We start from the raw sequence: 21,769 nt of genomic DNA, 5'->3' as shown, positions 1-21,769 counted from the left end.
TCGAGGCGGGTCGATACCAGTGAAAATTTCTTTACCAAGCAATCTGGACTGCCTAACAGTCTAATGAGGGAAGGCACAAAATCACAAAAAAACTAACGCACGAAAGATTGACGGGGAAGGACTAACCTTGAGCCGATTCTTGTACCTACGGGAGGCCTTTTTCTTCATGAGAGGCCCGATAGCATGGTGGCCTTGCGGCGACCCACCTCAACCTAAATGTTATATGATTTTAAGTGAGAAATATTTTTGTTTTGCTGGTAAAAATTACTATATATATTTTGACCTTTTAATACCTACTTAACCATACACTCTACGCATACAATACTATCTTATTCAATACGCAATAATAGGTACATTTCCAATCGAGCATAAACACACAGGCAAAACTAAAATTTGCTTAAAGGACTTTATAAATAGAAAACTTCATTAACAAAAACAAAACAACGAATTAAAGCTTGGATATAATATAGCAATATTCGTTGATGGTGAATGGCAAAAGCTGCAAATATTGCAGGAAATTATTACGTAAACTTAACAGTTTAGTTTGGTGGCATCGATATTTAGTAGCGTTGGCCTTTTTCTCCTGCTGCACGAAGGAGTTTTGGGTGAATGATGCTAGTGCTGACTTTATGTTGTCCAGTGACAGGCAGTATGGATGAATGTATTTTGGTCGCGCTGTTAATGCTGCCTCGATTCTCTGCTGAACGGCTACCAGTAAATCTTTTTCATTGAAGTCTTGATCAGCACACTGTAAACAAGTCACAATCCACAAGTTATCTGGGAGCAAACTGAAGAAAGAACTGAAGCTTACCTTTTCTAAAATTGTCTCGATTACTTGGAAATAACAACAAAGGAATGGCACCAGAGAACTTAGTAAAATATCAGCTGTTTCATTGCGTGTGAATAGTATCTTATCGCTTATCTGCATGACTCTTAGCTGTGAGAGTGTTTCGAGATTTCTGATGAATTCCAACTCCTCCCGTGACTTAATTATGACAAATTCCACAGCAAAAATTTCATTGAGCTCAATAATTCTTAATCGAAGTTCGTCCTTTTGAAAAGCCTTACCACTAGTCTCATTTGATAGTTTTAAAGCGGCAAGGATCATGAGAGCTGGGCCAGATACCCAAAACATGCATGGATTTATATATATCTGCAAACTTACAGTCGAAACTGCCAGCTGCATAGCATGAGCATTTAGGTAATGCCCCTTTAACGTTTTCAAATTGACATCGTTCAGTTGTATTGTCGGCCGCACCAATTCGAGATTTGAACCGGCCGTGGGAAAGTGTAGAATGTTGGAATGTATTTCAATTGATTCAATGACGTCCATGTTAATACTTTTCTCTTTTGCGGCCACATGGGCACCAAGGCGATCGAAAATGTTTTTCAGTATCAAAACGCCTTTATATGAGATGAAAATGTAATTTTAAATTCAAACTTCCGGTAAATCTTGTATAGACTTACCGTTGCACAGTTGCTCTAAGCTAAGACGTGTATTCAAAAACACATTGTAGGAATAAAAGTACGCAATTAGGTTGAATGTGGTGATAACAATTCGTTCTTGCTGTTTTTGCACGACCTACAATAAGTAACTAAGTGACTCAATTACTAATGAAAATTTAAGTGGGAACCATACCTCGAATCCTAACTCCTTTATAAGTGCTATTTCATTTTTGCTTAATTTCTGTAGATAGGGCGCAACATTAGAGTGTCGTATCCTATCCAAATTGCTACCAAAGAAGTTTTTTGCCGAAATCGGTTCACCAAAGTCCACATACATGCGCCCGAATTTCTGATCAAGTTTTTTCAGGGCTCTAAGGAACCCCTGCAGCATGTCAACGACACTTTCATGAAAATCTTCAAAACGTTTTGACTTCAACCACTCACCTTCGTCGATTCTTTTGGCTTAGGTACGCCCAGCAGCTCAGTAACAAACAATTGTTCTTCCAAGACTTTATCATATGACACGCTGACTGGGACTACCATTATATCAGGCACCTGACCCATGAATAACGGCTCGAGAGCCATAGATAGTAAACCGACCTTTGGCACCAGAGCTTTGAAGTTTCTGCTCCTTGTTCCCTCAATGAAAAATTCAATACCAATATGGTAATCGATGACTAGAGCATGCATATATTCACGAAAGATCTCCCAGTAGAGGTCGTCCCCGGAAAATGAACGCCGCATGTAGAACGCACCGGTTTTTCGAAGGAAACTCCCCATTCCCACCATTGAGTAAAAATCTGAAAGAAAATCCAAAGTCAATTATTTGCTCTTTTAAAGTACACTTTATGGAATATTGAACAAAAGCTGGGGTTAATTGAACATTCTTCAATCAAAGTTACCTTAAAAACTCAGAAAACTAATCATACATTCAATCCAACTTACCCATTCCAGCAGCTATACCAGGAATCTCAATATCATATTTGAAGCAAATATACGACATTAAAATAAAATCACAGTAACTCCGATGGCTGGGCAGATACAAAATCGGCAAATTTCCCATCTTATCTCGCACTCGAATAATATTCGCCTCATTGACATAGACTCCACTCAATATTCGTCTTCCAATTGTTGTGATGCACATTCCAGCCCATCGGATCATAGCCAGATTCCGGGCAAGTCCGATTTCATTGAGAATTTCTTTGGCCTTTTTATCGACTTCCTTACGAGTTTGCTTCGAATTGGACGCCATACTTTCCAATAACAGTTGGATACGTGGATTGTTGAATACCACGGTCTTCAGTTCGTCCGGTGTGAGATACTTGTCAAAAGTTCGTGGAAGTTTGGGTTTGTATTCTTTTGTCATGACTGGGGCATGGCCCTGTTCCAGAATGTTTTGATAATTTGACATATACGCATGGTGGTTAAGTTCAGCTTCTACCGAATTGCGGTAATTTTTTGGTGTGGGAGGCATTATGTGGAGTTTTCAATGGTTGTGTGCTAGCTGAAAAGAAAGAAGAGACAAAGATGGTTATTACAATTAATAATACTAATCTTTCGCGCAATTGAATCAGAGCCTTGAAAGGTGTAAGAGCAATTCATTCCAAACCGTAACAATACACTACAGGAATGCGGCACCCTGTAGGAGGCAATGCGGTCAGCATTGCCTCATCCGTGATTATTACTCTGATTTGACTCTGGTACTCATTCACAGCTGAGTCGACAGGTATCCGACGTCCAGTCACCATACAAATCCCTCTGCCACCAGTGAGATTTTACCGGCGACCTTCCGTTGCGACAGCCTAGCGCTCTAGCACTTGGGCCATGTGAGGGCTGTTGAAAATAGTAAATGTGAAGGAAGCCTATTTTATTCATTTATTTTATTTCCGTGCAATTCATTGGCTAAAAAATCATAAGTCGCCAGGATCCGATGGAATTAGAGCCGAATTGGTTAAATATGGAGGCGACCAGTTACTCCAAGTGGTTCATCAACTGATGCTCAAGGTATGGGACAGCGAATCAATGCCTGACGATTGGCAATGAGGCATTATCTGTCTCTTACATAAAAAGGGAAATATAACACAGTGCAGCAATTATAGAGGTATCACTTTGCTGAATACCATCTATAAGATATTCTCCACTATCTTGTTAGGCCGGATAGCCCCATACGCCCACAACATCATTGCCCCATACGAAAGAGGCTTCACTCCGGGCAAACCAGCAACAGATCAGATTTTCTCTGTGCGGCAAGCGATGGAAAAACTGTTGGAATATGGACAATAGTTGCACCATGTGTTCATCGGCTTTAAAGCCGTCTATGATAGCATAGCCTGGGTAAAACTGTACACGGCCATGAGAGAATTCGGTATCCCGACGAAACTGATAAAACTGACTAGGCTAACCGTGACCACTGTGCGAGGCCAAATAAAAACAGCAGGAACACTATCGAGACCATTCGACATCAACAACGGTCTACGACAAGGGGATGTCCTATCATGCGTCCTCTTTAACCTGGCCCTCGAGAAAGTGAGCCGTGATGCTGAGGTAAATGCAAGAGGCACGTTCCTCTTCAAGTCCACCCAACTACGGGCCTATGCTGACGATATCGACATCATGGGAAGAACAACCCGAGACGTACAAACTGCCTTCATCCAGATCGAGCAGGCCTCACGAGATCTTGGGCTGCACATCAATGAAGGCAAGACAAAGTATATGGTGGCAACGTCAGCACCGAAAACCAACCAATCAACAACATCAAACCGCACTGGTCAAACGGGAAGAATAAGGATAGGAGAATAAAACTTTGAGACCGTTGATAATTTCTAATATCTAGGGTCGACCAGATGGACCGCATTGTGCGGGCATTGTTCCCCAGACACCCTGTACGGGATGATGTAAATAGCGCGGAAAGCGTCGTGGATTGCCCCCTTTTCACAATGGGAGAACTCGAAGAAGCGGTTCTCACTATGAAAAACAGGAAGGCGCCAGGTCCTGATGGCATCCCGGCGGAAGTTTACAAACTGGTGTTCCGCCAACGGCCAGAATTGCTGCTCGAAGCGTTCAACGCGTGCTTCAAGGAGGGCATTTTTCCTTGTCGCCAGACTCGCGTTGATCAGTAAGGGTAAAGGAGACCCGGAGCTCCCGTTTGCATACCGACCGCTGTGTATGCTTGACACGGCCGGAAAAGTGCTCGAGAAGCTCATCAGGGGTAGACTCGCTGAAGCGATCCGTGCTGCCGGGGACTTATCCGCAAGGCAGTTCGGGTTTAGAACAGGTAAATCTACAGTGGATGCTGTTATGGAGGTCGTAGATGCGTTTAATCGAGCCGGGGCACACAGCCGCCGATCTCGACGGATAGTGCTCCTCATAACGCTTGATGTCAGAAATGCCTTCAATTCCGTAAGATGGACAGATATGCTAGGCACACTAGAGAACTTCTTACACGTGCCAAGCTATCTCTTGCGAATATTGAGGGATTATCTGAAAGACCGCTCCCTGTTCTATGAGACGCTAGAGGGCCAGAGGAGGATGGAAATCACGTCGGGAGTAGCGCAGGGATCCATCCTAGGGCCGGACCTCTGGAACGCTTCCTTCGATAGTCTGCTGAGACTCGATATGCCCGAAGAGTCGCGCCTGGTCGATTATGCAGACGACGTTGCAGCACTTGTTGCCGGACGCACTGTTGAACAGGCGCAAAGCAGACTTGGCATATTGATGCGACGGGTAAGCGGATGGATGACTGCTCACGGTTTCAACCTTGCGCTGGAAAAAACCGAAGTAGTCATCCTGACCAGAAGGAGAATCCCGACCTTGCATCCCATATCGATCGGCGAGTTGACTATAGAGTCAAAACCAGCGATTAAATACCTTGGTTTAATGGTCGACTCGAAGATGAGCTTCTTCGAGCAAATCAAAGCAGCCGCGGACAGGTCTGCAGCAGGAGTCGCGGCCTTGAGTCGGCTAATGGCGAATGTCAGGGGCCCTATATCAACTAGGAGACGTCTCCTCATGGGAGCAACGCAGTCCGTCCTTCTCTATGGTGCGGAGGTATGGGCTGATGCCCTTGACAAGGAGGTGCATCGTAAACGCCTCGCTCAAGTGCAGAGGCGGGGAGCTTTGCGAGTGGCGTCTGCTTATCGCACCGTCTCCGAACCGGTTGTGATGGTGATTGCGGGAGTGATCCCCGTTGCCCTCCTTGCCAAGGAGCGCAAAGCTATCTATCGCCGTAAGGGCGAAAACTTAAGAGAAGTGGTTGCCCGTGAAGAACGTCAACGCACCCTTAGCGAGTGGCAACTTTCTTGGCAAAATGAGCCAAGGGGCAAGTGGGCTGCGCGGCTCATCGACAAATTAGACCCATGGTTGAACAGAACGCACGGTGAGATTGATTACTTCCTTACCCAACTTCTAAGTGGGCATGGAGGTTTTCAGTCTTACCTGCACAGGATTGGGAAGGCGCGATCTCCTGATTGTGTGTTCTGCAATAGAGTGGCGGATGACGCTGAACACACCTTTTTCTCTTGCGAGAGGTAGGACGGCGTCCGCCAGCAGCTTTATGCAGACACAGGGGAGCTCGCTCCAGACAACATTGTCAGAGAGATGCTGAAGAGCGCTGGCAGCTGGAATCGTATTGCGCATTATGTTCGGCCTCTTACTACGAAGATTGAACTCGACCGGCAGAGGGATCAGACGGTAAGGGGTTCCCTGAACTAACAACTCCCTTCCTCCCCTCCCCTCTCGTTGGCCCGAAGTAATGTGTCAAACGGTTCCAGGCTAGTTCTCTGATGACAGGGAGGTGTTTAGTTGGTAGTCCGCCAGCGTGCTATGGCGGGAGTCCAACACTCTGTGCGTAAACGCATTCACCTACCCTACTCCCGAAAAAAAAAATATCTAGGGTCGAAAATCACAACCGGTAACAGCTACGATGATGAAATTCGCGCACGGTTGTTGTCAGCCAACAGAGCCTATTTCAGCTTATAAAAACTGTTCCGCTCGAAACGTCTCACCATAGGGTCAAAGCCCTTACTGTACAAGACAATGATCTTGCCAGTCCTCATGTATTCCTCGGAGACTTGGGTTCTTAGCAAGAAGAATTGCGAACTCTTGGTCCCGTTCGAGAGAAGAATCCTCCGAAGAATTTTTGGTCCCCTACATGAGGATGGACGATTCCGTAGCCTACATAACGACGAAATCTATGAGCGATACCATAACCGTCAGGTTGTGGATAAAATCCGGCTCAATAGGCTACGGTGGGTGGGTCACTTAATCCGTATGAAGACGAGGCAGACCCTGCCTAAGATGGACGGATGGCGTAGGTCAGGACGCCAGACAGCTATTAGGGATATCGAATTGATGGACCTCGGCGCAAAACCGGGTCTGGAGTTCCTTATTAAGGCAGGCCTAGACCGGATACCGGTTGTTGCGCCGCTGATGATGATGATTTTATTTCTTCATGTCTTACATAAAGATTCCTCTAGTACAGAGAAACATAGCTCTGTTTACCAACGCTATTCCCACAAGCATTCAAATTATTCATTTGCAAATAAAAACAAATTTCACACACTTCAAACGCGGCAAGCAAGAAAGAAAATTTTTTTTAGCTATTTTTTGAATGCCATACACAGCATTTCCAATTCTACACAGAAAGAAAAAGTAAATAATGAATCATTGAACTTCTACAGCGCGTTTTGGACTTTTTCCTTCACAATGCACTGGTTCCAAAAGTCTCCATCTTTCCATTGCGTTCTCCAATTCCTGAATTCAAGTAGTGATGCGCTAACTCCGTCTATTGAGTCTGCCCAACGTTAGTTAGTTTTCACGCTGATTCGAAGGAAATACCTTCAAGTTTTCCTCCAAATATACATAGTAGTCAAACAAATCTTTATTTCTCACAAAGTAATAAGCCAATTCAATCGAAAAGTACACCATTAGAAAAGAAAAACGTAGAGCTTTCAAACGAAAAAAAAATTGTTCAAAATAGCCACCGCAAGCAACTATACAGGCACGAAGTCTGTGAGGCCATGCATCGATCGCTTTACGGAAGGTATGATTCGTCATTTCTCGAGCTGCATGCACGATGCTGACCTTTAAACTCTTCAAATCGGTGTATTATAGTAGTTCGACCGCAGCCAGTCTCCTCTAACTTAGCCCAAAGACTGTGGTGCAGAAAATTCAAATCTGTGCTGCCTGAGGCCCATTCATCCGCGGTTATGAAGTCAGGAACATGCGGCGCTAACCACTACTGAATTATCTTGGCTTTGTGAGCGGCGGCCGAGTCCTGCTGGAAGCACCACGACTTTCCAACCGATGGAAATTCATTCAATGGCTCGACCACATCCTCTTTTCGTGCACGCTCACATTGGTTTTGACGCCGGCCTCGCAGAAATGAATATCAGTTACTCTGTGATATGAGACACCTCACCATACCATGACGGAAGTCGGATGGTGATGACGTTGGACTGACGGAGCATTTTCTTTGGCTTCATATCAATTGTGTCATTTTGTGGTTGAATTTTTCCTCGATGGTAAAACTTTTTTCATCAGATAATAGATTTTTGCAATATTTTTTACCGGGAAATCGTTGCAGAAGAGCAGCACACCGAGTTCACCGTATTTCCTTCAGTTTTGGCGTTAACATATGGCTGACGCACCGCCGGTACGCACCGAGGCCGAGATCTTCTCGTAAAATACCGACTCATCCTTCGATTTGAAACGCTCATTTGCGCCGACACGGAGAGGATTGCAACGAACATGCTCACGCACAGCATGCACGACATTCGGGTGACGTACGGAGCGCGGGGGCCACTACCGCAGCCTGTCAACCACATCAGCTGTTTAGCGGTATCGAGCTAATGCCCTAAAAACGTTTCGTCCGTTTACCGGTAACTTTCTTTAACAATCTATGAATCTCTTTCGGCATATTCCCACATTGGTGCAACGCAATAATCGAGATTCTTTTTACGTAGTTGTCGAACTTCATCGTGTTGTCATTCACGCGCTACTGAACCTCGGAACCTTGAAGTCTGACAGAATTGAGGTAAGGTTAGGTACTCTCTGTGCGCAGCGTTACCAGTTTCGGCGGCCTAAAATTTCTCCCTATACGCATCGACTGACAGAACTTATGGCCATACAATGTATTCTTAAATATTCGGGTAAGCATGAGACGTGACCAGCCCACCGTAACTTCTGCTTCTTGGTGATCGTAGAAACTTCGCTCGTCCAATATTTCATACAGCTCATCGTTTTATACGATTCGCTATTACACTTTGCACCGATAATTTTTCTTAGAGCTCTGCTTTCAAATACAAGCTGCATTTGCTCAAATACTTGCGTAAGGATCTATGATTCACATATAAAGCTTTTACAACTGATTTGCAGTCGCGAAGCTTATGTAATCATATGTATGCAATTAGACTTGACTTATTTGCGAGCTGATTTCATCTCCTCTTGAGACTCGCTAAAATTGTTCGTCAGCTAAATAATGATCTTTTCAGAGCATTCGGTTAGGTTAACATAATTTGGCATTTCCAGATCATATCGTTGCTTATCTTTTTCTGCCATATCATGGAATCTTTAGTTTTCATTGTTTAACATCGGTTTCCCTCTTCCTGTGCATTTTCTCGAAAACTCCGTAAATATAACCGTTTCTCCGAGATGCTTCTTTCTGTATTCTTCACTATATATTTGCACAAACGGCCTATCGCCCTCTATAGTTTTGAGTGTTGGCCAACTATAAAAGAAAATGAACGGTAATGGAGGCAAAAATGTTCCGTTGAACCACTAGCGTAACACGCCTTAATCACATCCAAAATGGGAATAGACATGTAATTTAACAAATGAAAATTCACTTGCCAAGATTGGTCTGAACATCAAAGTCGATAGGAAACGACCAAAAGGTCGGCCGACTAATCGATGGCTTGATACGCTGGATGGTGATTTAAGGGCCCCGCGACTTCATCCAGATCAGGCATTTTACTAAGCAAAGTAGGGCAACTGATGAAGACGAACCAACCTCGCTTCTGAACAGAACAAAGTTTAAAGAAGAATAAGACATCTACATGTTCACTCAAAGAATACATATGCAGTCACACTTCCTCTAGGTTTTGTACCAACCAAAAGGCGTCTTTGCCTTGGGTTGAATATTTGAAATGTCCAAAAAAAAACCCCTCCCCATATTCCTGAGCCTGGTTAGCATAGAGGTGTGCAAGCACGCCTCAACATACACTTTTATAAAGGTTCAATATTTTCGGGCGGACCTTCACGGTGAACTTCGCTAGCTGTTAGGTTTAGTTCTCCCTTCTTGGTAGACTTCGGACAACGCAGATGGCTTTAAATCATCGCTAAATTGGCTAAGTCAGTACACATTTTCTAGTTTGAGTCATTTTTTTGCCGGTTATTAGTAGGCAAACTACGTGACATGGTATTAATATCATAAACACCATTTTAGATGGTACACCACCTTTGACATCTGCTGAGAGCTTCTGTATGGTGTGCTCTAGTGTTAGATTGAATAAAAATGAAGCCATTCCATCACCATGTTTTAATCCACTCTCTGTCTGGGATCCGTTCATCAAGTTATCGTTGAACTTGTACTATCCAGCTACTCATAAATATTCTGAGATTCCGAAAACATCATTTTGAATATGTATGCATGTATTCGTATGTAAATATTTGGAAGAATGAAGTACTGGTCGGTCTGATATAATAATTCGCTGCTTAATATGATTTGAATCAAGAATGCTAAAGGACCATCTTTTATGGATGAGAGTATGATTTCTTTGGTTAAATTTAATGCCATTTAGGGATACCCAGGTGCCTTTATAGATGCATATGTGTGGAAAATATATCGCACTTATGATTAGCTTTATCTATCCAATTCTTATCACTCCATGCATCTTAGAGACGATTGCCACCGATTGTTACTCCTCCTCGTCCAGCTTTTGCGATAAATTTGCCAAGAACTATAGGGTCTACAAATAAGTTCTGTCGGTTTTCACAATAGATGGCGTAGCTTGTTTTTTATTCCATTGAACCACATTTCCAAACATTCATCGGAAAGCTACTGTCAATAGGCACAAACGTCAGTATAAATTATTTAATTGAAGTGTAAACAACAATACTTTTTTCATCAACGAAAATGGCCAATTTTGTACCAAATAGTGTGTTTTTGCGGGGAATTCTACTTCATTATTTCATTCTGAAGAAAAAAGCAACCGAAAGTCATCACATTTTGGTGGAAGTTTATGGTGACCATGCTCTATCTGAGCGAACGTGTCAGAGGTGATTTGGACGATTTAAAAGTGGCAATTTTGACTTGGAAGACGAAGAGCGCGCCGGACGGCCAACAATTTTTGAAGATGAAGAATTAGAGGCATTGCTCGACCAAGATCCATCGCAAGCGCAAGAAGAACTTGGAAAAACACTTGGAATCACTCAGCAAGCCATTTCCCACCGTTTAAAAGCAATGGGAATGATCCGAAAGGTCGGAAATTGGGTTCCGTATGAACTGAAGCCAAGAGATGTCGAACGCCGTTTTTTCACGTGCGAACAACTGCTCCAACGACAAGAAAGGAAGGGTTTTCTGCATCGAATAGTTACTGGCGATGAAAAGTGGATCCATTACGATAATTCCAAGCGTCGGGCAACGAGGGGATACCCCGGCCATGCCTCATCATCAACATCCAAAGCCAATATTCATGGTGAGAAGATCATGCTGTGTATATGGTGGGACCAGCTGGGTGTGGTATACTATGAGCTGCTAAAACCGAACGAAACGGTCACGGGCAACCTCTACCGACGTCAAATGATGCGTCTGAGCCGCGAACTCAAGAAAAAACGGCCGCAATACCAGCAAAGGGATGATAAAGTTATTTTGCAACATGACAATGCTCGTCCACATGTTGCACAGCCCGTTAAAACATATCTAGAGACGTTGAAATGGGAATAAAGCTTCAAATTTAACAAAAAAACCGGCAGAACTTATTTGTAGGCCCTATATCTTGGTGCAATTACCTGGCAATGAATCTAGAAATCTTTCCAGATTGTCATAGAAATTGTCTTTAACTTCGTCGTCGCTTTAGCACGACATTGGTCTGCTTTAAATTCCTTCCTACCAGCATTAATGGGCAGAACATTGAAGACGTTGAACAATTTTTATATTTAGAACACGTCGTTATTGTTGACGGTGATACCAAACTCGATGGAGCTTGGCGCTTTATCCGATTTGGCCAAAATCTGGAAATGCAGGTATCTCAACACCAACATCAAATTCAAGTCTTTTCAATCAGAATTCAATTCTCGTCCTGTAATTTTTGATCGATATCAACTAAATCAGCAATAAAGAGTTGTTACCGTGGGTAAATCCCCCAAAGTTGGCATCATCTAAGCGTCATTTCTATTATTGTGAAATTTAAACGATTTCGATATATAATTTTACCCCAAGCAAAGCAAAATGATGTTACATCACATCTTATCGGAGTTGTTATCGTATTTGACTTAATTAAAATACAATATCAACTTATGAATAAAGGTCACATTCTCTGCTAGATTTGAGGTGCGTTTTATCAGCTTCTAAGCACTGAAAATCTGCATCAGTTTCTATGCATTCAAAACTTGGAGCAGTTTCTATGCATTTGTGATGCGTAGTTTGCTGTGCGTGTAGCAAAAAAGAAATGAATATTTAAATGACTTTCCCACAAATTATGATGCATAATTGTTAGAGAGCACGAAAAGATTGTTTACACTTAATTATTAAATAAACGGATCATTTTGTGAAGTTGCGTAAAACTTGCCCGTGAGGATAGGAAGTTAACTGCTCTCCATTCTCCCTGCTCTGATTGATATCCTGGTAAAAACATTGGGTTTAATTCCTTGTTTGACTTATGCGCTATAGGCTTACGCAAAATAACTTGAGAAGATAAGAAAATTGATCATCGTCTCAAACAGTCCGCTTTTCCAGCAGCTTTCAATGCTTCTTTTGTGGAGTATAGAGCTTCACATACTCTGGCGATATTGTTACCATTTCCGGCCTACTTCAATTTCATTATCATCACCCTTAATGAATGCTGTGCAAATAAAGCACCTAAATCGGTAGGACAAGCACAAAGCCAAACACAAACATCCATGAATTCAATCCCACATAATCCAAGACTCGAACCTGGACCATGAGATCGAGACGATGGAGTTCAACCACCTTCACCGTTGCACCGTCATTAAAAATTGGAATTTCTTATTCCACTTTCGAAACAGAAACTTCCAATGTATCCCGATTTTCAATAATGTATCGGTTACGGTGAACTTCCACATCTTATTCTTCAAATTTAATTTTAGGGTCGCTATTAACTCGCTCCCTTCAGACACTTTCCACTTCTAAGATATATCATATTTTAATAAAACTTACCCAAAATATGTAAGAAAATTTACCCCAAACTCAGCTCTAGCGCCGTGGTACAAACCGTATAAAACTGGTCAAATAACAATGTGTCGACCTATCAGCTGGGCAGATGTCTAAAACTTAACTCAAATGGAAAAAAATACAACTACAATAATCGTCAAGTAATAACGTACTGCATGAAGAGATTAAATAAAACACGCTCATTACTTTCAGCTAGTCACGATAACAACAAATTATGCAGATAACATCGTATCTTGAAATGTAAAACTAGTTTCAGACGTTTTATAATGTGATTATGGATTTGAGTAAGAATCTAAGATGCATTATCTTAGATATAAAGGTGTTTCTATATCACCATCGAATCGAATCCCACTGGTACCAATCGGGAGAAACCTCTGGTAACCACAGCCTAATGATGTGGGAAAAAATAATAAATCTAATCTACGGAAGCTAAGTCGGCCTATCAACTCGCGTGAAAGACCGAACCCAAATTCAAGTTCTTATCCAAGTTATGCTTGTTTATATCTTTGACTTGTTATGCGTATCAGGAGATCGCCGTTTCAGATAATCCCTAAGTTTTTTTGCATCGAATTGGAGATTAGGTCAAGCGAGCTATCATCAATACCAATAACTTAACTATGTCATCAAAAGCGGAAGTACTCCTCTTTCGGACGTGATTTAAAAAAATTTGCCCCGCTAGTGCATCGTGACATCTTGGTCTCCTAATTAGCGCAGTTGATTGCTATCACTCATAATGATCATACCGATTTCATCACTTTTAAATTGAGCAACAATTGCTCAAAAGCTTTGTTGTGAAAAGCACGAACAGTAGCTCCAAGTTCAAGAAAAATAGAAAGAATCCAACAATAACAAACCTCGACTTTTAATAAACATGAGAAAGTCGAGAGGCTGGGGATGTCGTGCACCTTTATCCTTTTAGAAGCGCAGATCGGCCTTATATAGGATATAGTGTGCGTACTATCGGGCTCTCCCCCTCGGATACCACCTTGCCGTGGTAGAGCAGTCTTTGGTAGTTTACTACTACTCTAATAGTGTCCACAAACACATGAAGACGGAAACAAAGAATTGAACTCTCCAAGTGGTAAGAAGCCACAGACTTCCAATCCACCCGCGACTTTGAGAGATCAGATCGTGCCCGAAGCACGTATTTTGGAGGCCTCTCCCCTTCTTTACGAGCAACCACTTTCCTTGGGTTTTCTCTTTTGGGCTTGTAGATATCTTTACGTTCCTTAGCAAGGACGACAACAAGAATCACTTCACGATCACAATCACAGCCGGTTCTGAGGCAGAAGGATCGGCAGACGCCACCGGCGTCCTCGTCTCTGCACTTGCGCAAGGCGTTTACCTCCATATCTCCGTGCTGTAAAGCAGAATATCTCCCGGGATATGTAGGATCCCCAATGTTAGTCATTAGCCATTAGTGTAGCCTCATCTACTGCTGCTTCGATTTGCTCGAAAAATCTAATCCTGGAGTGGAGCATTCAAGGTATTTAACCGTTGGTTTTCCGTGATCAACTCACCAATTATTATGGAACGCAGGGTCAGGATTTTTTTCGTCATCGAGTCAATATGCCAAGTCTGCTGTACTTCTGTTCAAAAGTGCATCCAGCAACGGGTTCCAACACATCATCCTCATAACCAACCAGGCGCACTTTTTCCACGTGACGATTGAGCACACCTCCGAGGTCCAGGCTGAAATGGCGTGGATCTCACTCGAGGACCTCGTAGGGGTCCTCATAAGGTGGCTGCAACCATCTCCGGGAAGCGTCCGTCCTAATTAGAATAAGCATGCAGGAGTCGAAATTCCTGAACACGCTGGCCACGTTTTTCGCTTGGTTGACGAGCAGACGGGACGCCCGGGGCTGTTAAGCCTGAACCTAGCATGGAGTACAAGATAGCTAGGAAGTCTTAGATTCTTCCTGTATACCAGCTCCGCGCGGATTGCAAAAATTCCTCACAATTAGCTATTCGGAGGCCAAGTCGCCAACGATTGGCAGGAGTTGCGGCAGAGAAGGGTCTTGTAAGTATTTCCTGTTCACTCTTTTTGTGGAGTATAGTGCATCTACATAATCTTAGATTTTAATGAGACTATCTTTTAATTTCATTATCATCATAGCAAATGCTATGCAAATTATAGACCTACAGCAGTGGGACAACACGAATACGAACACAAACATCCTAGATGACAGGGATTCGAACCCAAGGTAACGAGATCCAGATGGTTGGGCGTCAGCCTCTCGATCTCATTACTCCGGGTTCTCCCGATTCATCAGTCAGCGGTAAGTGATTATAATTGCCGACACACTGGAGCGGGGAATTCACTCCTACTACGACTAGGAGTGCAGCTTGCTGAAGAAATACCAGAAACGTAGCTTCAACCCACTGTTGCTTGATAGCCTCAAACGCATGGACAACATCTGGGGACCATGCAATGAGGCGGAAGTCTTTGATCTTCGGCCTATACAGGTAAGCGTTAAGAATCGATTGATTATGAGCGACTTTGGGCAAGAAAGATAGAGTGCGCAAAATCGTAGATGAGTGAAATGAGGTATCGATCTGAAATCAGCATTTAGACGTCTGTAATCGCCACAGGGACACCATTCACATTTCCGCGGTGGTAATAGACACCACCAAATAGTTGACCCAATAGTGTTGATGTAGTGGTTTGAATTAGAATGTGGTTTGAGATTGTAAGTACTAACAAAATTTAGCAACTTTATTTGTTGGATTTGTGCCTAAGAAATGACTCTTTATACATCTGTCATTATCTATATGACGAAGCGCCGTCCGATGATTCAAGAGGTGAAAAAACATATGAATGTAGTTATAACTTGCGGTTTCGTCTAGGGCAAAGGCAACTCATCAGACGCTACTTCATCTCTGCCTTGGGAGCAGCGTGACCGAAGTGGTTACAAGGTCGTATTTGCTCCCTTTTATTAATTAAAAACACGTCATGTGTATGAATTATAACAAACACAAATCCGCCATGTAAAGTTTTTAGGCCTAAGCCGGTAAACTAAAATTTTGTTTAAGAATTGAGGGATTCCTAAGTCCGCCATCCACTTAATCCCTGACCGGACCAGTTGGAAAGCAACATGCTTTCGCGGTTGTGGTCCACGGAACCCTCATCCTTGGGCAAGTCATAAATTTTGCAACTTGGATGCTTGAGATTACCAATGGACGCAGCGCAGAAGTTATTGGCGGCCGGGAAAATTCGAATCGGATGGGTTGTCTGCCGGCTGAGAGAGCAGATTTCTCTAAAGACGTGCTTGAAGTGCCTTGCATTTGATCGTTTCGCGAAGACATGCGCCAGCCGCATTGAGTAGTCCGATTGATGCAGAAGGTGTGGGGAGAAAGGCCATATTACCAAAGAGTGCAATAGAGATTTCAAATGCTTATTGTGCGAATAAAATGAGAAACAAGATAACCGGCATATTGCCGGAAGTACTAAATGCCCGGAATTTAGGAAACTGCTGACTCCAATGACAAAAAGAGGTCTATTCAAATAAACCCCAATCAGTGCAGGGTCGCTCAGGATTTATTCGAGCAGACCACCTACGAATCCAAGGTCGAAATTGCCATCATTAGCGAACCCTATAGAAACCATTACGGTGGCATGCGGTCGACAAGCCTGTACTGGCAGTCAGATAGCCAGTGGCTTTGTGTGGGCGATAATAAACGGGGCATATGCGTACAACTGTCACGCACCACCAAGTTTGACACTGTCCGAATTCGACGAAATGCTTGACAGTCTTGGTTCCGATGCAAGGGGTCGTGGTCCAAGGGTGATTGCCGGTGACTTTAATGTTTGGGCCCTTGGATGGGGTAGCAGAGAGAAAAATGTAAGGGGCTGCAATCTATTAGACGCTTTTGCATCGTTGAATATAATTCAGAAAGGGGGGTATACCTCAATCATAGCCCTAAACTTTGTTAGCTCTGCACTGGCGCGTGGTATATCCTGGTGCGTCAGCGAGGGCGACTACGCCCACAACGATCACAAGGCAATCTTCTTTGAGCTATGGGTGGAGCCACAGAGCAGAGGACCATCATGCCGCGTCCAAGCCTAGGACGCGCTCATTCCCCAGTAGAAGACCAAACTACTGGTGGAATGGTGAACTGGCTAGCCTTCGATCAGCCTGTCATCAAACCAGGAGAGCGGCTCAGAGGGCGGTAGGCAGAATCGACCGAAGGCAAAAAGAGCGCAAAAGTCAGCAAAACACCTAAGTTCGCCATCCAACGTGATGAGGCGATTCAGAGGCTGTTCATCTCCGCAGATCACGTGCCCCTCTCTCTTGTTAAAAATCATCCAGCGGTTATTCCCCCGGCAAGAAGAGGGCACTGACAGCTTCCAGCGACCTTTGAATGTGACGGCAATACCGCCAGTCACCAGCGACGAGCTGCTGGAGATCTGCGCTAGAATAGGAGACAATAAAGCTCCGAGTCTGGATGGCGTACTGAATAGGGTCCTAAAGCTTGCCATGAAATCCAGCCCGGACATGGTCGCTGAGTTGTTCGAAGTGTGCATGTCCAAAGGAATATTTCCTGCATCTTGGAAGCGGCAGAAGCTAGTACTATTGCCTAAAGCTGGTAAACTTCTAGGTGAGCAAACCTCCTACAGACCTATATGTCTTTTGGATCCTGCAGGGAAAATGCTAGAGCGAATAATCTACAATTGATTACTCCCGGTTGTTGAGAGTCAGGGAACCCTCTCAGATCGGCAATATGGGTTCCGTAAAGCCAGATCAACCACTGGTGCCATCAAAATGGTTACTGGTTTGGTCGAAGATGCAATTCACGGAAAAGATAGTACTAGCAAATATTGCGTGGTGGTGACCCTGGACGTGAAAAATGCATTCAATTTGGCCAATTGGAACCTAATATAGGAATTTCTAACAAAGATTGGTATTCCCGCCTATCACGCAGCTATGTCAACAGAACGGACTTTGGTATGACTCTGATGACAGACACCAGGAGTACGCTTTCTCTACGGGTGTCATACTGGGCCCACGGCTGTGGAACATCATGTACAACGGAGGAAACCACGGTGATGGGTTACGCGGACGAAATAGCGCTGGTTGTAGTCGCAAAGGATCTCGAAGATGCTGAATTATACCCATGCGAAGCGATCAGTGCTGTTAAGGGTTCGCTAACGAGTTCTGTTCTGACACTTGTGGAGAGAAACACAAAAGCGATCCTCATCACCAAGCGCCGTAAAAGAAATTATGCCCGTATTCAAATTGGGAATCATATCATCACTTCTAAGCCTAATATCAACTACTTGGCAGTGATGATAGACGGGAAGCTTAGCTATAAGCAACAGGTACGGTATGCTTATGACAAAGCATCCACTGCAAGTGTGGCCTGGCAAGGATGATGCTGAACATGGGAGGACGACGGCATGCTTCCAGGTTGCTTATAGCTAGGGTAATGAGTTCGATCCTGCTCTATGCAGTTCCAGTTTGGGAAAAGACATTGCAGGTCACATTTAACGCTAATAAACTGAGTTCCGTCTACAAAAGGACAGCCCTAAGAGTGTGCTCGGCATTCAGGGCTGTCTCAGATGATGCAGCATTCGTCATCTCTGAAATGATGCCCATTGACATCTTGGCAGATGAGATGACGAATATATATAATGCAAAGTCTACCTCTCCTTTATCGCAGACGAAGAACGGCGAAAGGGATAGATCTCTAAATAGATAGCAAGAGCGTTGGGGGGTCGGAGGACACACAGGCTCATCCCTACCATCAAGGAGTGGTCAGAGAGACGGCACGGTGAGATCAACTATAATCTTACCCAGTTTCTCACGGGGCATGGAGGATATCGCCAGTACCTGTTCAGGTTTAAACTAGATACTTCACGCGATTGTCCAAACTGCGATGGAGTCCCAGAATACCCAGAGCATGTATTCTTCCACTGTCCAAGGTTTGTAGAGGAAAGGAAGAAGCTAGAGAAGACTCTAGGATAGTTGCTCGTACCAGAGAATCTGGTGCGAAGAATGTTAGCATGTCAGGAAGACTGGGATGCAATCAACTCCATGGTCGTATCTATCCAGAGCAAACTGCGAAAGGCAGAGGAGACTAGAAAAGCGCGGTTACGTACGCCGCGTAGCGACGAAAGAGGACCAAGCTAAAATGGTGGTTCCATGAGGCTTGGGGGGAGTCGGGAGTGCTTTTAGTGGGTAAGAATCCCACACGCTGGAGTGTCTAGGCCAGCGTCCTTTGAAGATTTTCACCTCCTCAAAAAAAAAAGACACAACACAGACAGAAAGACAGTAAACCGATTTTAATAAGGTTTTGTTTTACACAAATAATAAGGTTTTGTTTTACACATTGGCCATTAACGCCAAAGTTATAGCAGTTCAAACTTATCAATTTTTTGCGAATTTTCCGCATCCTAAGCCATTCAAATAAGATGCTGACATCATAATTAACGGGAATAATTGACATTCGAGTGAAAAATTAAAATTCCATTCATGAAGGATCTACATCTCGCCAGCTCTTTTTAAGGTTTTGTGTAAAAAAAAACCTTATGAAAATCGATTCGCTTTCTGTCTGTCTAATACTCGCACTTTTCTCCAAAACGGCTAAACCGATCCGAACGAAATTTGGTGAACAAATGGGAACTATGAAATCCCACGCATGCAGCGAGTGACATAAATTTAGGTGGAATTTAAAGAGGGGCTCCCCATACACGCAAAGGGGGGATTTACAAAAAATTTCATCGGATATAGTCGCCTAGGGTATCAAATGAAAGGTCTCGATTAGTGCTTTTTGAAACTGATATTGATTTCTCCGTCAATTGGAAAGTACGTGAGTAACAAATCAAAATTTACGCACTTAAAGTGAGACATTTTCGGAAACTACCCAACCCAAAAATCGGAAAAAAACAGGAAGGTGCACGATGAAATCTAGGCCTCAAAATATATCCCATTCTGATATCTGCTCAAATGTATTACCAACTTTTAGAAATTTACTAAAAAAAAACCCTTAAGTTCATCCTAGGAATACCAAATTTTGCACCGGCATACGAAGACAATCGTGCATACACAAGCCAAGTTTTATGGAAATCCGACTACTAGTGTCAACGTTATAGCAGTTCAAATTTATCAGTTTCGTGCGAATTTAAGACATCTCAAGCCATACAAAAAAAGATGCTGACGTCACATTTAACGAGAATAATTGATGTAATCGCGAGGCTTTTAAATGCCCAACCAGCTTATCAAGCCACCGTTGTTTCGACCAGCCTTTTAGTCGTTTACCATTGACTTCGATTTTCACAGCAATCTTGACAGATGTATTCTCGTTAACGCGAATTACGTGACCATACCATCGAAGACGCCTTCCTCGGATTTTCTCCACAATCGGTACAACCCCATAACGATCGCGGTTAACCTAATTTCGGATGTAATCAAAACGTATCACGCTACCAGTGCAATGCAACATCTTCGCCTCCATTACCGTAAGACGCCATTCATTGTCTTTTATAGTCGGCCAACACTCAGAACTATAGAGAGCGGCAGACGGATGATATTGCGGTACATTTTAGATTTGAAACGTTGGCTGATACGTCGCTCACAAAGAACACCAGTTGTGGAATGCTACTTCTTTCAGGTCGCATTAGTGCGAGAAGCAATTTCAAAACACAGTTCTCCAGTGGCTGACAGCATTGACCCGAGATATTTAATTTGCTCAGTTCTGGGCAGGTTATTGAAGCTGACAGCACTAAGCAGTTTAAATATGTGTCTCGAGTCAATGCTATCAGCCAAAGGAGAACTGCGTTATGCTCCTCACATAAGAAAAAACAAAACCTGAAGTGTCAAGCTTCCAATTTGTTTTTTTTTTAAATAATAATTTTAATAAATAAATTATTTTGTTCTAAATTTAATTTAGAAACCTCCTCATAAACTACAGTACTCCCTTGAAAGTTGGCTTGATTTTTAAATATTTTTTAACGTTACCTTTCTGACGGTTTTTTCTCTACTGCCTTAAGGAAACCTCAAGGGCTTTCAACCGATCTGGCTTGGGTGACTTTCCTTTCATCTATTTCCAATTGGTTCCACAGCTGCCCTTGGGAAATTCGTGGGTATTCATTTCTAAATACTGCTTTAGATGTACCTCTCTTCCTGCCCATATCCTGCCTAAAGTTTCCCAATATTAAACGGCATTCCCGTAACAAAGTAAATATTTCCGATTCGTCCTTCTTCAAATCAATCCAGCTGGCAGAGCCCTTTTCCGGCTTCTCAAGCCAACAGAATAGAACTGGCTAAAGAGTGAATCATCGTTACAGAAATTCGACCGCAAATTCATTATCTCCGAACAAAAAACTTTATGATGAGAAACTATTGCTGGGAGCGTCAGTATTTATTTACAATTGGCGTTATCAGTTGAAATGGTTTACTATTTGCATATGGGTCTGTTCGCCAATGCCTTATCACCGCGTCCATTGATTTATAGCTTGCATTGATATGTGCTGCACCAGGCAACAATGGAAAGTTTTCACTTTTCATTTACATAATTAAATGCTTTTCATTTACACAACTTCGTGCAGTTTTTCATGTTTATATGTCGCCTTCTGTGCACGTGAAATATCCCTTAGTCAACATTTTTAGGAAGTCACTCACCTGGACACAGTTTCACTTCGCTCCCAAGTCGAGTTCAGACCATATTACTAATTCTACGCAAAAGCGAATACTTTCTGAGCACTTTTCTGTGATTATTTTGGAAAGATTAACTCAAGTAAAAGAAAAACACGACCAGCGATCACACCACCACTCAATTGTCAGATTGTGACAGTTGCGTTTGCTCATCATCGATTTTGTCCCGGAACCGGGAGGCACGGAAGCTTTTCATATGACAACCCGTGGAAATTCCTACGCGCACCAGACACAAGTTGACGGATGAGCCCTGGGAAGT

General features: G+C 43.2%; 1 protein-coding gene across 2 annotated transcripts; it reads right to left on the bottom strand.

Moving 5' to 3' along the window:
- Positions 1-243: 243 nt before the first annotated feature.
- On the bottom strand, positions 244-21,757 carry LOC119659062 (dihydroxyacetone phosphate acyltransferase). Of its 2 annotated transcripts, none has more exons than XM_038066970.1 (7): positions 21,478-21,757; positions 2,392-2,950; positions 1,891-2,246; positions 1,640-1,828; positions 1,468-1,582; positions 812-1,404; positions 244-748 (listed from the first exon to the last, which is right to left on the bottom strand). In XM_038066970.1, exons 2-7 carry the CDS (start codon positions 2,918-2,920, stop codon positions 449-451), a joined length of 2,082 nt encoding a protein of 693 aa, XP_037922898.1. In that variant the 5' UTR covers positions 2,921-2,950; positions 21,478-21,757; the 3' UTR covers positions 244-448. The 2 variants fall into 2 exon arrangements, with proteins under 2 accessions (XP_037922898.1, XP_037922900.1); XM_038066972.1 differs by lacking the exon at positions 21,478-21,757 and adding an exon at positions 12,842-12,998.
- Between the last annotated feature and the right edge of the window lie 12 nt (positions 21,758-21,769).

Source organism: Hermetia illucens, chromosome 6 (genome assembly GCF_905115235.1).
Source record: "Hermetia illucens chromosome 6, iHerIll2.2.curated.20191125, whole genome shotgun sequence".
NCBI classification, from domain to species: Eukaryota; Metazoa; Arthropoda; class Insecta; order Diptera; family Stratiomyidae; genus Hermetia; species Hermetia illucens.
This window is presented reverse-complemented; position numbering and strand designations above follow the sequence as displayed.